Source organism: Pinus tabuliformis, chromosome 3_1 (assembly GCF_031772625.1).
Source record: "Pinus tabuliformis cultivar Carrire ecotype Pingquan chromosome 3_1, CPIR1, whole genome shotgun sequence".
Taxonomy (NCBI): domain Eukaryota; kingdom Viridiplantae; phylum Streptophyta; class Pinopsida; order Pinales; family Pinaceae; genus Pinus; species Pinus tabuliformis.
The window spans coordinates 461,850,904-461,867,203 of record NC_142301.1 but is presented as its reverse complement, the minus strand read 5'-3'; the positions used below and the strand labels follow the sequence as shown (position 1 = coordinate 461,867,203).

General features: G+C 35.4%; 1 protein-coding gene across 1 annotated transcript; it reads left to right on the top strand.

The window, feature by feature from the left end:
• The first annotated feature begins 253 nt into the window (after positions 1 to 253).
• Positions 254 to 751, top strand: LOC149187741 (uncharacterized). The gene has a single exon (XM_089409749.1). It carries the CDS (start codon positions 254 to 256, stop codon positions 749 to 751), a length of 498 nt encoding a protein of 165 aa, XP_089265875.1.
• Positions 752 to 16,300: the final 15,549 nt, after the last annotated feature.

Genomic DNA, 16,300 nt, shown 5'->3' with positions numbered 1-16,300 from the left:
TGCCCTCGAGGACTGTCAAGTTGATTACCAACCGACTATGGTGGAGTTCGAAGGTAAGATTTTTGATCGAACTGTTTCTATTTCAGTTGACCCAGGAGCTACATAAAGTTATTTTAGTCCCAAGGTTCTGGAAAACTGTAAATTGCAATCTGTTAAGTTTAAAAATCCATGGCTAGTTCAGCTCGCTACAGGGGAAAAAAGGCGAGTGTTGGCCAAGGTCAATAAGTGCCCACTGAAGATAGCAGGTCAGACTATGACGGCAAAATTGAACATACTTCCTCTCGGATCATATGATGTGCTGATCAGGATGGACTGGCTGGAAAAAAAATGGTCCATAATAAATTGTAAAACAAAGACAATTTCTTACCAAGACGAACTGGGGAACAAACAAGAGATCCAAGGTATTGTGAGGCCGGTACAGATTCGGCCAATTACCGCCTCACAATTGGCTAAATGCATAAGGGAAAAATGTCAAGTATATGTGATTCAAGTGGGTTATGCCAATTCAAAGGATAAAACTCATACTTTGGAAAGCATCCCAGTGGTGCAAGAATTTGCAGATGTGTTTCCCGAAGAAATACCAGGGCTGCCACCTAAAAGAGATTTGGACTTTACCATAGAACTTATACTTGGTGCAGCCCCGGTGTCCCGAGCACCATATCGGATGAGCGTACCGGAATTGACAGAATTACAAATGCAACTGCAAGAGCTATTGGACAAGAAATACATCCGCCCCAATGTATCACCCTAGGGAGCTCATGTACAGTTCGTCAAGAAGAAGGATGGAACTCTTCGTATGTGCATGGACTATCAACGGCTGAATAAATTGACAGTTAAGAATAAATACCCACTACCCCGTATCGATGAACTTTTTGATCAGGTGAAAGGGGCAACGATATTTTCAAAAATCAATTTGCGATCCAGGTACCATCAAATCATAATTAAGGAGGAGGACATAGCCAAAACCGCTTTTCGAACTCGCTATGGACACTATGATTTTGTGGTACTACCTTTCGGGTTGACCAATGCACCTGCGGCGTTTATGTGCTTGATGAATAACATATTTCATCGGTACTTGGATAAGTTTGTGTTAATTTTTATTGATGATATACTAATATATTCCCGGAATGTTAAAGAGCATGAGGAGCATCTCAGGCTAGTGTTACAAACACTATGAGAGCATCAGTTGTACGCCAAGTATAGCAAATGCGATTTCTATAAGGAGCAGATCCAGTATCTGGGACATATTATCACCAGAGAGGGCATTGCAGTGGATCCCGAAAAGATAAGGACCATAATGGAATGGCCAATACCGAAAGATATGGCAGATATAAGATCTTTCATGGGGCTGGCAAGATACTACAGGCGGTTTGTGGAAGGGTTTTCAAGCGTTGCTTACCCTATCACTTCTCTACAAAAAAAGGGAAAAATATTTAAATGGACTGCGGAATGTCAAAGGAGTTTTGAATAACTCAAACATCTGCTCACAACCGCACCAATATTGAGCATAGCAGACCCAGAAAAGGACTACGTGGTTTGCACAGATGCGAGTAAAGAGGGAGTAGGGGAAGTGTTGATGCAAGAAGGAAAAGTGATCGCCTACGAGTCCAGAAAATTGAAAGAGCATGAACAGAAGTATTCTGCTTATGAACTAGAACTAACCGCTGTCGTGCACGCATTAAAAATGTGGCGTCATTATCTATTAGGGAGTAAATTTTTATTGATGACAGACCACCACAGCCTGACTACTTATTTTAACCAGCCGACTTTAAACACTAGGCAAGCTCGATGGGTGGACTTCTTGAGTGGATTTGATTTCGAGATCAAACACCTGAAAGGAAAAGAAAACCGGGTGGCTAATGCTCTAAGTCGAAAAGTAAATTGCCTCTACGAAATTGCCTTTAGTGAAGGGCGGTCTACCCTCAACGAGGAAATTAAAAGGGCAGCTGAACAAGATCAAATTTATCAGCAAATAAAACAGCAAGTGCAGAACTTGACCAATCACATTATGCAACAAGGTTATGAGCTGAATGCAGCTGGTATATTGTATTACAGAAAAATAATATATGTACCCAACCAAGATGGCATTAAGAAAATGATTTTAGATGAGTGTCATAAGAGTCCTTACGCAGGACACCTGGGATACCAGAAGCTCATAACATCGCTTTGGAAGGAATACTACTGACCAGGCATGAAGAGGGAAGTGACAGAATATCTGGCACGATGCATAGAGTATCAACAAGTTAAAATAGAACATCAACACCCTACGGGGCTGTTACAGCCATTACCCATACCAGAGTGGAAGTGGGAGATCATTACTATGGACTTTATCACGGGATTACCTAAATCCAAGAGAAATAATGATTCCATCATGGTCGTGGTGGACAAGCTCAGCAAACCAGCCCACTTCGTACCCGTATAGTCTACTTACCGCGCGGCACAAATTGCAAATATTTTTATGCAGAACATATTTAAACTCCACGGTTTACCCAAAACTATAATTTTTGACCGTGATGTTAAGTTTACATTGGCGTTTTGGAGAACCTTGTTTGAGGGATTGGGAACTCAAATAAATTTCAGCACCGCATATCATTCGCAGACCGACGGACAGACTGAACGGGTGAACCAGGTGGTAGAAGATATGCTAAGGTCATATGTGATGCAGCAACCGTCCCGGTGGGAAGAATATTTACATCTGGTGGAGTTTGCATATAATAATGGTTATCATGCGTCTTTACAGATGAGCCCATTCGAACTGCTTTAAGGACGAAAATGTCGTACACCATCTAGTTGGGGTGGACCGGAAGACAGACTCATGTTGGGTCCTGAGATATTAAAAGAGATGGAAGAAATGGTCAAAAAGGTGCGAGCCAATTTAAAAGTAGCTCAAGATAGACAAAAAAGCTTTGCAGACTGGAAAAGAAACTTTAAAGAATACCAGGTAGGAGAGCATGTGTATGTAAGGATTCAAGCCAAAAATAGTACCTTACGATGGAAAAGTTGAGCCAAATTGGCACCCCGTTTTTGTGGACCTTTCCAAATCTTAGCAAGGGTTGGGCCGATGGCATATCAGCTAGCCCTGCCTAGCCATATTCGGGTCCATAATGTCTTCCATGTATCAGTGTTAAAGAAATATGTTTATGACCCTAAGCACATAATTAGTTGGCAGGACATTCAGGTAAGGAAATGTCTTAAGTAGCACAAATCAAAATTGGTTGCTAAGGGAGAAACTGATCAAGATATTGTGTGTTATAGGTGGAACCGGAAGGAGAATTTCTGGTCGAGCCAATGAGCATACTAGATCGGAGAAGGGTCGTGTTGCGGAAACGAGCCATCACCCAGGTTAAAGTGCAATGGCAGCACTTCGGGCCGGATGAGTCCTCCTGGGAGGGTGAATGGATCATGAGGGAAGCTTATCCTGAACTGTTTATGAGTGAACAACATCGGGACGATGTTGAATTTCAGGAGGGGGAGATGTAATGCCCCTAGTAAAGCGATAGTATTTTAATTAACAGCAGTAAATTCAACTGTTTGACTATTGTTACTTTTGGGGTAACTGAGTAATTATTATTATTACTATTTGAATTTAACTGTGTTGTTAATCACTGTTATGTTGCTCATTATTGCTAATTAAAAGAAACAGATTGTCAATGGCTGCAGTGTCTCCTCATGAAAGGAGGAATAAAAATTAAGTATGATGGTTGCTAAAAAAAACAAAAAAAGGAAACCTAACTACTTTCTCAAATGGTAGAGGCTCTCACAGGGGGAGCAAAAAAGAAAGTAGACGCTATGTCTGGTAATGACCAGATAGTGCTGGCTGAGTGCCATAATCTTGCTGTAGACGCTAAGTCTGGTAATGACTAGATAGCGTGGCTTAGTAAGCCATAACCTTGTAGAAGACGCTACGTCTAGTGATGACCAGATAGCGCAGGCTTGGAAAGCAGGAATCTTGCGGTAGACACTAAGTCTGGTAATGACCAGATAGCGTAGGCCTGAGAGTGCCAGTATCTTGCAGAAGATGGTGGTCTTGTAAGAGTGCTTGGGGGTGGAAGGGTCGAGAAGGACCCTCCTAAGGTCGGGTGGTTGACAAGCGCCAAGAATAGGGTGGTTCTTGCCCTTGGAGTTAATTCATAGCAGAAAAATCTGAACTCAGGTATGGAAACAAACTGATGAGCTCAGCAAGAGTAGTTATGTTGTTACAGTGATTAAATTTTCATGTCTATGAACAAAGAGAACCGAATCTTGTTTATAATAGAATCTGGAAAATAAAGATAGCAGTTATTTACTCATGTATATAACCTTAAAGAATAGAATCTAGAAAATAACGACAACCAATATTTATACATGTTTATAACCTCAAGAACAGGTTCTGGAAAACAAAGATAGAAATCAATATTTACGTTTATAGTTTCTGAGGATAGGAAAACCGAAAAATAACGATAGGAGTAAATTAGACACGCTTGTATTCACAGGGTTCGGAATTCTTGAGTGATTGCCTGTAGAGCTTTATCTACTAATGAATTCACAGAAGAAGTAGTAACACAAATAGTGTATTTCAGGGGACGATGTTTGCTGGCGAGGACTAGCATCCACTCGGGAAGGAATAATTTATTATTAAGCGCTGAAATAATCATTAGGGGCCCCGCTCAAGACAAAAAACTTAGCTGGATGCCTCAAGAATCGTTAGAAAGAGGTAGGGTTTCTAAACCCGGAAGTGTAGGGTTTCCAACTAATTGCCAAAAGTTATACATGATAGATATAAATTAATAGAGAGTGAAACGCCGAAACAGCAACAAGAATCCCAGCAACCCTATAAAAAGAATGGATACCCAGAAAAGTAGTACTCCGCGCAATAAAATATATCTAACTTGAAATAGCAGACCGGTAGAGACGGGTAATAATTCCCAATTTATAGCTAAACAAGAGAAGCATGTCTAAGTAATCAACGAGCAAAGGCTGCATACAAGCAATACTATCATCACCACAGTATCTCGATAAATTCTTCTTATGGGAAAAAAAAATCTGTTAACTGGCAAATGGAGGAGTAAACAACAGTTAAAAGACCTACAAACTAAATTGTCAAATAAGTCCCATTCCTGGGTTTAACCCACATGAAGGTTTAGTTCTTAGTTTAGCAACAATATACATTCATAGTTGGAACAATAAACCGGCATGACCCAGCTTGGGTCTTGTAGCCAGAAGCTAACTTGAGGCAACGCGAAATTACATGAAAAACCCAAATAGTATGGTTTGCGGCCTCATACAGGAATAAATATCGACTAGTATTTCTCTCTAGAAGAATCAGACTCTGGCAAATGCCTGCAAAAAGGAAACCCAGTTCGAACATCCAACGGACTCAACTTTCCCGCCCTAAAGTCATCCTTAGAAGATTTTCTCACCCAGAAGGCGTCTCGAGTGATGAAGCCTGAAAGGGTTGCCCATCCGGTTGCAAGTTTCGTTGCCATAGAGGAGCACCTGCAGCAGAAGAGACAACAACATATTAAAGATGGAATATATAAATGAATGAATTTAGCGAACCACTGTGCAACAAACACCAAGAGCATAAGGGTGCGTAAGCTTACCGTGACCACTATCGGATGGTAGAGTCATAAAGCCAGCTAGGAAGCCTCTCGACCTATTGGAGACTGCGGACTGCTGAGGAGCAGAGCCACCAGAGGCCTGAAGGAGCCGAGACCAAACCATAGAACAAACACATGAGGAAGCAAATGCGGCATAGAAACTCTCAAAAGCGGTAATATCATTCACGAAAGAATACTAACCGTAGATCTGGCAACCCAAATCTCCTCCGTTGAAATGGCGAGAAGATCCAGGAGAAGGACTGCTGAGAGCGGGCTGCTTGTGCCACGTACATGCAGAGCAGAGTTAAGTACCAAAGTAAATCTATCCTTACACATCAATAGAGCCCGCTGGAAGCCGTAACCAGCTCTAACATAAAGAAAAGTATAAATATAATCCGGCATCAGGTCTGGAATTTGACGTCCTGTGGGACGTATTTTTGATTTCAGGACGGATTTGACGGCAGCAAAAAAATCTTCCACGTCAAACCTGACGTGCGATATACTTTTCCAATCCGTCATTTTGACGTCCAGTTTCATAAAGAAAACGTAAAAATCTATAATATCTGTAATCAGAGTATGGGAGTCTGGGACCACGTCACCACCGGGAGTATGGGGTCTGGACTACGTCACCACCGGGAATATGGGGTCTGGACCACGTCACCACCGGACCAGCAGTGCTGCAGTAGCCGTGGTACACAATGCGTTACGCTGGCAGCTGCACACAGTTTAAAATAAAACGCTTTAACTGCATCACCATCCCACTGCGTACTACAGGGTACTTACCATTGAATAATCCAGCTAGCATCTGCCCGGCACTGCCGCTCAAAATTAAAACGAGACTTGCAATTTTGCAAATTGCAATCTGCTACTGCTAGTCACTAGTGCCGCTGCCGCAGACTGCAGTGCGTATTCTTCCAGGCTCTGCAGTGCCTATTCCTCCAGGGTCTGGTGAAGCTCAGGTTCTAATCTCGGGAGTCGGAGGGTTCACTGGAGTTCAGACGTGGATCATGGATGTCAGGGTATAAACAAAGAACCAGCAAACAGGGTAAGTACAGAAAGCGATTTTTTCATTTTTTCACAATATCACATGTAACGACAGTTATGGTCTGAAAGTAATGTCCCGACTCCCTTGGTTTTTCAAATAGTGAAAAGGATATATCCAGGGTCATATTCTTTTAATAACAAGAATTTGAATTGATGTATTTGTAGTGCTTTTAGTTGTATTTAGAAAAGTTCATAAGATCCCTTGACAAAGTTCATATATCCACTTCACGCCTAATAGATTTTGAGGTTAAGATTTATTTCTACCAGTTCTAAATACTTCTCTAATGTTGGAGAGTCCGCATTTCATCTTATTCTCTGATAGACTGTGTATCAATTTTCTCGCGTATCGGTAATATCGTCATTTTTTAACCAGAGAGCACTGTTCAGTTTCCCCACGGACCCCATGAGTAGTACGCTGTCAAATTGTTTTGTTCAGTTCTTCCTGAAAGCGCTCCAACAGTGAGTACTGCGCTGTGAAATAAATTTTTCGTGCACTATATTGGTGTGTTAAACAGGCCTACGACATTTTGATGAAAGGATCATTCAAACTTCTTATTTTGGATCAGATGGGTTTCGTCTAATTCTTAGTAAGTTAGGTTTTAAACATCATCCGGGAAGTTTCAATGAACTTAATTAAAGTTTTCACTCTTGTTTTGTTTTGATTTGATTTCGGAATATTTTTGGAATTTGAATTTCATTTGATTTTAATTATTTTTGGAATTTTAATGATAATAATCAAATTAGTTGTTTGATTGGGCTGCTTTATATCACATTTTAAAAATATTTCAAAATAAAAATAACTCTTAATGTTAAAACTCTAAAATTTTGATTGCTTTTGAAAATAGGGCTGAACATTCCAACAGAGTCCCACCATGAAAAGAAAAATTCAGCGTACTGAAACTTTAGTCCAAATTGAATTAATCAATTAGGACTTTGAGGTGAAACTTTTTCTAAGCACATGAAATTTTAGTCGAAATCGAATTACTCAGTTAGGACTTTGTGGTAAGTTTCAACGGATTCACTCAATTTTTAAATTTTTGTGTGCTTGGTAGAGGACCAAACATCTTAAAGAGAGTTCTGCCATGAAAAATTCTCTAACTCTATGGAATTATAAATATAATTTAATTAAAATGGAGAGAAAAAAAAACTGTGATTTTTTATCGGTTTTTTTTTTTTAATTGGATGGTAAATCTTAAAATATTCCAGGTTTTTTTTTAATATTATTATAGATTTTAGAATATTTTGAAAATATAAATATAAAGGATATTAATAAAATGATGAATTTTAAGTCATCGTTGCAATGGTGTTTTTGGGTAATATAATTTTAAGTAGAATTGTTACTTTTTATTGTTTAAAATGCATTTTTCTATGCATAAATGGATTCAGTGTTCTAAAAAACTAGTGAAACACTCTAACTCTGCTGCTTAAACAACATGAACTTATAATTTTTAAAAATCTCTTCCAAATTATAGACAAAATTAGAAAAATATTTAAAAAAATGCCACTTATAATTTTAAAAAATATCTTTAAGATTTGAACAAAATTAAAAAAAATATTTAGAAAAAAACCATTTTATCTATTAATTAAACCACCCATTCCAATAAATATGATGTGATTTAATACTCATAAATATGCATTGAAACTGATATATAAATTTATATAGATTTTTTTTGGTGTATAAGAATGTTATTAGAAAAAAGAAACTATTTAATTAACTTATATGCATTAGTGTTTTTTGAAATATTCTAGAATTTATAATGGAATTAAACTAAAATGCATTATCCCAGGCAAGGAAGCAACTGACCTCGGTTGGCATGCATTCATCCATGAGATGGAAAACCAGAAGCAATTAGAATTTTCCAAAACCATGATTATGCCACACTGAGGTAAGGCATACAGTTAAACCCTATTAGAGGGTTCTTGGAATGAGAGACGGTATGCGATATAGAGATATATTCAAGTATCAATGTTAGAATCTTGCCCTATCACACAGAACACGGAGATCAAACACCTACCGCGTGATTTCTTTTGTTTATTAGGTCGGTTGCAGGGCATGGGCCCTCAGATTTGATTTTTTAAACTATAATAGGGGGAAGAGGTTTCTTAAGTAAGTTGAGATTCATTACCCCCTAAGATCTTTCTGAATCTTTTTAAATTACTGTTTAAACTTTATACGGTTTAATATATAAATTTTATTCTATTTAATATATAAATTTTATGCTGTTTAATATATAAATTGATAGTGCTGGAGTCTCTGTTTGGTGTGTTGCATATTTGGGATGCAAATTTTAGTAGGCTGAAGTTTATTTTCAGATATATTTATGTTCTGCTTATTTATTCTACAATGTTGTCCATTGTTATATTCATTTTTGATTTAATGAATTTTATTATATATATATATATATATATATATATACAGGTGGTCACAAACCTACAAATGTCTCAAAAGAGAAAGATACAAGTTACAATTGGGGAAATGTATGGATGGACAAAAGGGAAAACTTCTAAGGCTCAACAGAATTCAGAAACACTTGAAGAAACCCATAATGCTCATGTGGAACAACAATTACATGAAATTTTTGGAAGTTCTTCTGAACATGATGTAGATGAAGAAACAAATGAAGTTGAAGAAGAGGTTGGTGATAATTCAGAAATGAAAGTGCAAACAAAAAGACAATTTCGCATGGAATGGTTAAATAAGTTTGTTTGGTTGAATTATATGAGGTTTGATGATAAAATAACTATGAAGTGTAACTATTGTGAGAAGTATAGGATGAATGGACCATGGGGTTTAGGGAACGGTTGCACCACATTACAACATGATGCTCTTGTTACTCATGAAAAATCACGGGCGCATAAAGATGCTAAGGAAAGATGGATTAATGCATTGGAGGGAAATATGAAACTAATTCCAAATCATATTAGACAGATGAGAGATGCCAATAAGGAAAGAGTGATTTCTACAATGAAAATATCATATTTCACTTGTCAAGAAGATTTATCTCTATCAAAGTATGAGAAGCTTTGCAAATTTCTAATGGATGCAAAAACTCCAAATATGCCAAAGTCTCAAGAGTACTCTTCATACACTAATCGTAAGTCTGCAAATGATTTTATATATTGCATATCAAAACATCTTGAACAGATTCAGATAAAAAATATGTTGGAAAGTCCTTTCTTCTCATTGATGGTTGATGAAAGCACTGATCGAACCTTAGAGCAACACCTTGTTATTTATGCAACATATTTAGACTCAAAGGGTCTCGGGCCACCTATCTCGCAGTTTATCAAGCTCAAAGATGTAGTAGATGGAAAAGGAAAAACAATATATGATAGTGTCAATCAATTAATAGATGTTAGAGGCCTTCAATATAAAGATTTGATAGCTGTTTCTACAGATGGAGCTTCAACAATGATTGGACATGGAAATGGCTTTGTTTCATTTTTGAAAAAGAACAATCCAAACCTTATTACAGTTCATTGTGTGGCTCATCGTGAGTCTTTAGCAGCAGCAGATGCTTCTAAGAAATTCCCTGAGTTATTATTTGTTGAAAAAATTGCAAACAAAGTGTATTCATGGGTTCAAAACTCTCCAAAGAGAAATAGTGAACTTAATGATTTGCTTAGAGTCATGCAAATTGATGTTCTTGATGTTCTACAAATACATTCAGTGAGATGGTTATCCAGGGGGAAGTTATTATAAGGCTTGTGAAGCTTATGCCAACAATTTTAACTTTGTGGAAAAATGAAAAAAAAACTGCATTTTGGTATGATAAGACAAGAATATATTCTGTCCAGTTTTGTTTACATATGCTTGCTGATGTGCTAGGGGAATTGAACAAGTTGAATGTGACTTTTCAAGAAGAAAATGTAGACATTACAACTATTGGGTTGGCTCTTGAAGTAACTATAAGCACATTATCTAGATGGTTTTTGAGAAAATAGACATTTGCAGAAGGCACAACTTATCTTTCAAAGTTTTTAAATGATTCTGAAAATGGATACATTGATATTAAAGATGAAGGGAAAGTTGTAGATAGACATGAGTTACAATACATCTCTATCTCAGCCATGAATATTGCATCCAATGAAGCAAGGAAACAATCTATGAAACCTTGTATTGAAGGTACACAAGAGAGTTGTCAGCAACTCACTGAAGGTTATATAGAGACTCTCATAGACTCTTTGAATGAAAGATTTCTAGACCTTCATCTTTTTAATGCAGCGAAATTGTTCAGCCCTTGTTATTATTCAGAAGAGCGTCGTAGTCGTGAGAAAAATTCAGAGCGTTGGTTTTTAAAACTTTTTCAACATTTGCAACATACCGTATCAAGTGATGTTGGATTTGTAGCTTTATTTGATGTTAAAGCTGTAAAAGAGAGTTGCACCCTTTTGTTGATTCATTAAATCTGGCTTGTGAGGGGTTTTCTATGAAAGAAGCATGGAAAGTCTTTCGTAACACAAAACAGTGGCACAAAACCTGTTCTAATATGATGAAATTATGGCAAGCTATCCTCACTATTCCTGCAAGTACAGTGGATTGTGAAAGGGGATTTTCCAAGCAAAACATCATCAAGGACATTAGAAAATCGAGGCTTGGGTTGGATACACTAGATGCTCTAATGAGAGTATCTCTGAATGGACCTGAATCATGTAATGTTGATTGGCATGCAGTATATGAGATATGGATAGATACAAAGTCAAGAAGGATTCTTGAGCTTTGAAAATTCTTCTAGTTTATGTTTAAGGGAGGATCTATGTATTGAAATATTCCTATTGATAAAAAAATTTGTAGTTTCTCCAGAAAGTTTGACTTTTAATGAAGTATAATAACTGTTTATTATTGCATAACTTTTCTGTATTATCTCTAGATGATTTATTTATAGTCCAAGATTTATTTATAATCTCACTAGATAATTTATTTATAGTCCATGGATTGTAAGTTTTTTGCAAAGATTTTATTGTTTAAATGGCCCCACCATAAATCTGAGCTATAAATATGATAGACTGCAAATCTGCAATTTCAATCTAACAAGAAACATTATAAACAACAGTGATTATCAGCCTCCATTTGATGACTTATTATGTGTTGTGGAATAAATTTACAAAAATTATTAAAATAGAATTTTCCGTGACACTCACATATTTAGTTAAAACGTAAAAAGAAGAGTAAAAAAAATACAAAAACGTCATCAAATTTTAATTTGACAGGAAAAAAAAGTTTGAAATTCCAGGCCTGTCCGGCATAGTTGCTATGGAATCGATGGTGGAGTACACTTTCCAGGCGCCAAGTAAATGGTGCAATAATGACAAGGGTACAATTGTCATAAAACACAATCCCGGAATTGAGAACCCAGAATAGCTGCCCATGTGAAAGCAACCTCCTGAACAAACTATATTAAAGGCCATATAACTTAGTATTAATTTTGTTCAAGCATGGAAAATAGCAATTGAGAACTCGTAAAATCAACCTCGTTAATGAAAAGCTGTCATAATAAAAGGAAAACAAAATATTTTACGTGTCTAACTTGTTTAAATTTTATGTTGGTAGCTATTACAATGCATATATGAAAATGTTTATATAATTTATTCTTTATTATAAAATTACTAAAACAAAATTATTAAATAATAAATAATAGTTTAAATTATATGTTAAAAATATATAATTTAAATCTTTTTAATTTTTAAATGGTATATACTAAAATAAATTATAAATAAAATGATTACCTTTTAAATAATGTAAATATTTCCTTTTAAAAAAACTTAATACAAAAAGTTTAATTTCACAATAATTATTAACCATTAATATGATAATGGTCATACTAATAATAATTGTGTTTATTTTATAATATAATTTTAAAATTTAAAATTTTAATTTAAATATGTAAATAGTAAAGATTTAATCTCTATAAATTTATGAAATATTTTTAATATTATTCGAAAAGAAATTGGAAAAAATATTTTAAAATAATTATATTGCTTTATTTTAAAATTTAATTAAAAAAATTATTTTAAAATTATATATATATATATATATATCCCAGAACAAGACATCTCTATAATTAAATATCAATAAATATATAAAACTCATACAATATTTTATTTTTTTAATTAATAAAAATAATTATAATATTTTTTTTTAAAGTACAATTGAGAAATGAAGTATTTATAGAGAATATAGTCAACCCAAAAGGATTCTTCCCATTTTTCTCTTGCGTATTCAACCATCGCTTGGTTAATTCATATCTAAAACATAATTGGAGGACAACTGTGTTTCTAAATACTCTTCAACCTTCCTGGTTGAAGCGTGTTGATGAGGATGATGCCAAGTCAACCCTCTGAAAAACTATGCACACCAAGCTTATAATAATAAGTTTGAATGGGCATTTATCTTATTTACGTAACCAAGTGCATCACGTAGCTATCTATTTTATAGCTTTCGTGGCCACTAAGATTTCATTCCTATCTCTATCTATTTATAACGTTCGTCGCCATTAAGATTTCACTCCAGGAGGCACATATAACTCTGCACAACTCTCGCTGACAGGCAGAGCAATAGCATTAGCATTCATTTGCCTTCAATAAATTTCTCGTCAGCACCACCATCGTTTGACTTTATCAATATCTTCTGCATTAAAATTTGCGAATTGAAAGCCAATTCCATCCTTCATTCCTATCTCTATCTATTTATAACGTTCGTAGCCATTAAGGTTTCATTCGAGGACGCACATATAACTCTGCACAACTCTCCCTGACAGGCAGAGCATTAGCATTAGCATTCATTTGCCTTCAATAAATTTCTCGTCAGCACCACCATCGTTTCACTTTATCAATATCTTCTGCATTAAAATTTGCGAATTGAAAGGCAATTCCATCCTTCAACCTTGTCCTCGATGTCGTTTTCTTTTTCAATAAAACCAGAACTAATTACAGTACAGAGAACAGAGCAAACAAGAGATGTAAATAAGGAGACCAGTGCTGGCGTTGGTAATCACGCAGGTCAAATTAGCAACACAGATAATGTGAGAAAAAACACTGATCAATTTGGGGAGGGGGATGTTGACAAATTAGCGGAGGAATTCATTGCCAAGTTCCATCAGAATTGGGAAATGGAGCGACTACGATCGCTGGAGCGCTACCAGGAAATGCTTATGAGAGGAGTCTGATTATTTCTGTATAATATTGCGATATACCATATGCAATATATTTCTTGAAAAAATCCATACAACGTATTTATATCATTCTTCAGGGCCATGTCAGCTCTATCTGTGTTGTGAAACATTGAAATAGCATGAAGTCGTGGTCTTCTGCCAGTAAATGTAAATCTATAGTGTCGTTAAAATTAGGTTTATAGAATTAATGGAGGGTTTAGTGATTTTCGTTTAATCATTGGTTCAACGCCTGTAAATTTCTTAAACTCTATCTTTTGAACATCAACATCTTGACTGATGGTTGATTATTTGTGTAAAGTTCGATTACGGAACAATAAAATCTTTTCCTATCAAATTTCGAACACGGAACAAGAGAATTAGACTTCCCTCCAATAAAATCTTTTCCTATCAAATTTCTACAAAGGTGAGATAGATAATTCTTTTACTATGAGGTATTATTCTCTTTGCACAATGCTAAATTTTAGTGGCTTTAATATTATCAATTTTTGCCTTTTGAGATTAACAATTTTGAATTCTTACTTGTCATAAAGCATTTGCTTATGTATCCCAATTTAGATCTAAACTATTTTTATCGGCACTGCAACCAACTGTTTATAATTTTATATGCATCTTAGTATCAGCTATTTATTATTTTCTTGCAGGTTCCTGTGTCGATAACTATTCTGACTCTCATTTTAGAAAAAAACATATATTTTTTTGAAAGCATTTTCTGTTATAATTTTATATGCATCCAGGTATCAGTTATTTATTATTTTCTTTCCTGTTCTTGTCTCGATAACCATTTTGACTCTCATTCGAGAAAAGGGCATATATTTCTGCGAAAGCATTTTCTGTGAGCCAAGATCAAGGTAACAACAACCAACATAAATTGTGTTTCAGAGATGTAAAATAAAACAAATTTAAATGGTAAGCAAAAAAGATTTATTTCGCGTAAAATTTTTAGGAATATTGATACTAACTAGTGAAAGTAATGAAAAAAGTCGGTGTTGTTGTGAGGTCGCATTTGTTGTATTCAACGATTAAATTTAAACCAACCACAATATTTTTTTAGAGTATGAAGAAGAGCAGTATCACCCTTATATACAAAAGGCAACCAGAGAACATAAATACAAAAAACAACCAAAGAAAATATGATTGGCAAGCTTTGACCATGTTGCATGGTGCAACCTATTTGAAATACAGAATAAAAATAAAAATAGTATAAAAACAGATGCATAAAAACTTTATGAACAACCTAAAAAACTAAAACTAACAAAACAAGATGGCTCTACACCAAATACATTCCCCATAAACCTAACACCTTCTTTTGAAAGCTTGCATAATTGCTTCAATCTGTGACACTGCCCCTGGGTTACCAATCAATTCCTTGGAGCATCATACAGTAGTGTCTGTAATGAATTCTCTTTCATCATAAAAAGACTATTAAAAACACAGGGCATGAGAAATATAATGCATCGAACATGTCGGATCCCCTAAGCGACTCTCTCTCGAAGCACTGCACCTGAAGAATTTCATCCTACTCGCAAAATTATGCTCATCACATCCTGTACACAAACCACTGTTTTTCGTCTAGTTTTAATATAAGTAATTTTAACTGAGGAAATCGACGAAAACTCTATTAAAGAAATTTACCTACCACAAATCCAATCACTAGATTAGATTTTCAACTGAAGCGATCTAAAGAAAACATAAGAGAAGTGTATGGAGTAGATTATTGCAAGCAAAGTCAAAAGAATATGGTAAGATACAGCTGAAGCAATCGAAAGAAAACATAAGAGAAGTGTATGGAGTAGATTATTACAAGCAAAGCCAAAGGAATATGGTAGGATTTTTGATGGGTAAGGATTAAAATTCCAACCAAGCTAAATGCAAGATTTATAGAATTTGCACCCGGTATTGTCTTTTCTACTCTGATGCAAGTTAAGTGACACAGATTATGGATACTCGAATGCCATTACAAATCATTAAGAGAACAACACGTAATAGCAAGTGGAAATATCACAGTGCTATAGGTTTAAAGTGTTTAAACTATAATAAGGAAAGTTTACTTTCGTTATTGGATAAACACACTCAAACTTTGGCTTTTAAAAACGTTGAGAGAAACACAAACTCAACTTTGGCTTTTAGAAACTTTGGGATAAACGCGAACTCAATAAATTTGAGTTTTTATACACTTTGGATAAACCCAAACGGATAAACTTCGCTTTAAAAACTCTGGATAAAGCCAAAACTTCGGCTAAAATCAAGATCGGCATCTGCAATATGACTCACAAGCTAAATGGCCAATGAAAACCATAAAAAAAGTATTTAAATGATTTTAAACATTCACTTTTTGCTTAAAAATTTAATTAAAACATTGGATAGCAGTTAATATTTAAAAAATCATACGAAATTAATTCACGATCAAAGCGATATCGATCGCTATATACCTGCAGGCATAATAATAAGACAATGTGGGACTTAATTCACGATCAAAGCGATATCGATCGCTATATACCTGCAGGT

What these genes read in the sequence shown, in the direction of transcription:
- LOC149187741 (XM_089409749.1), top strand. Translation starts at nt 254, where the DNA reads ATGACGGCAAAATTGAACATACTTCCTCTCGGATCATATGATGTGCTG.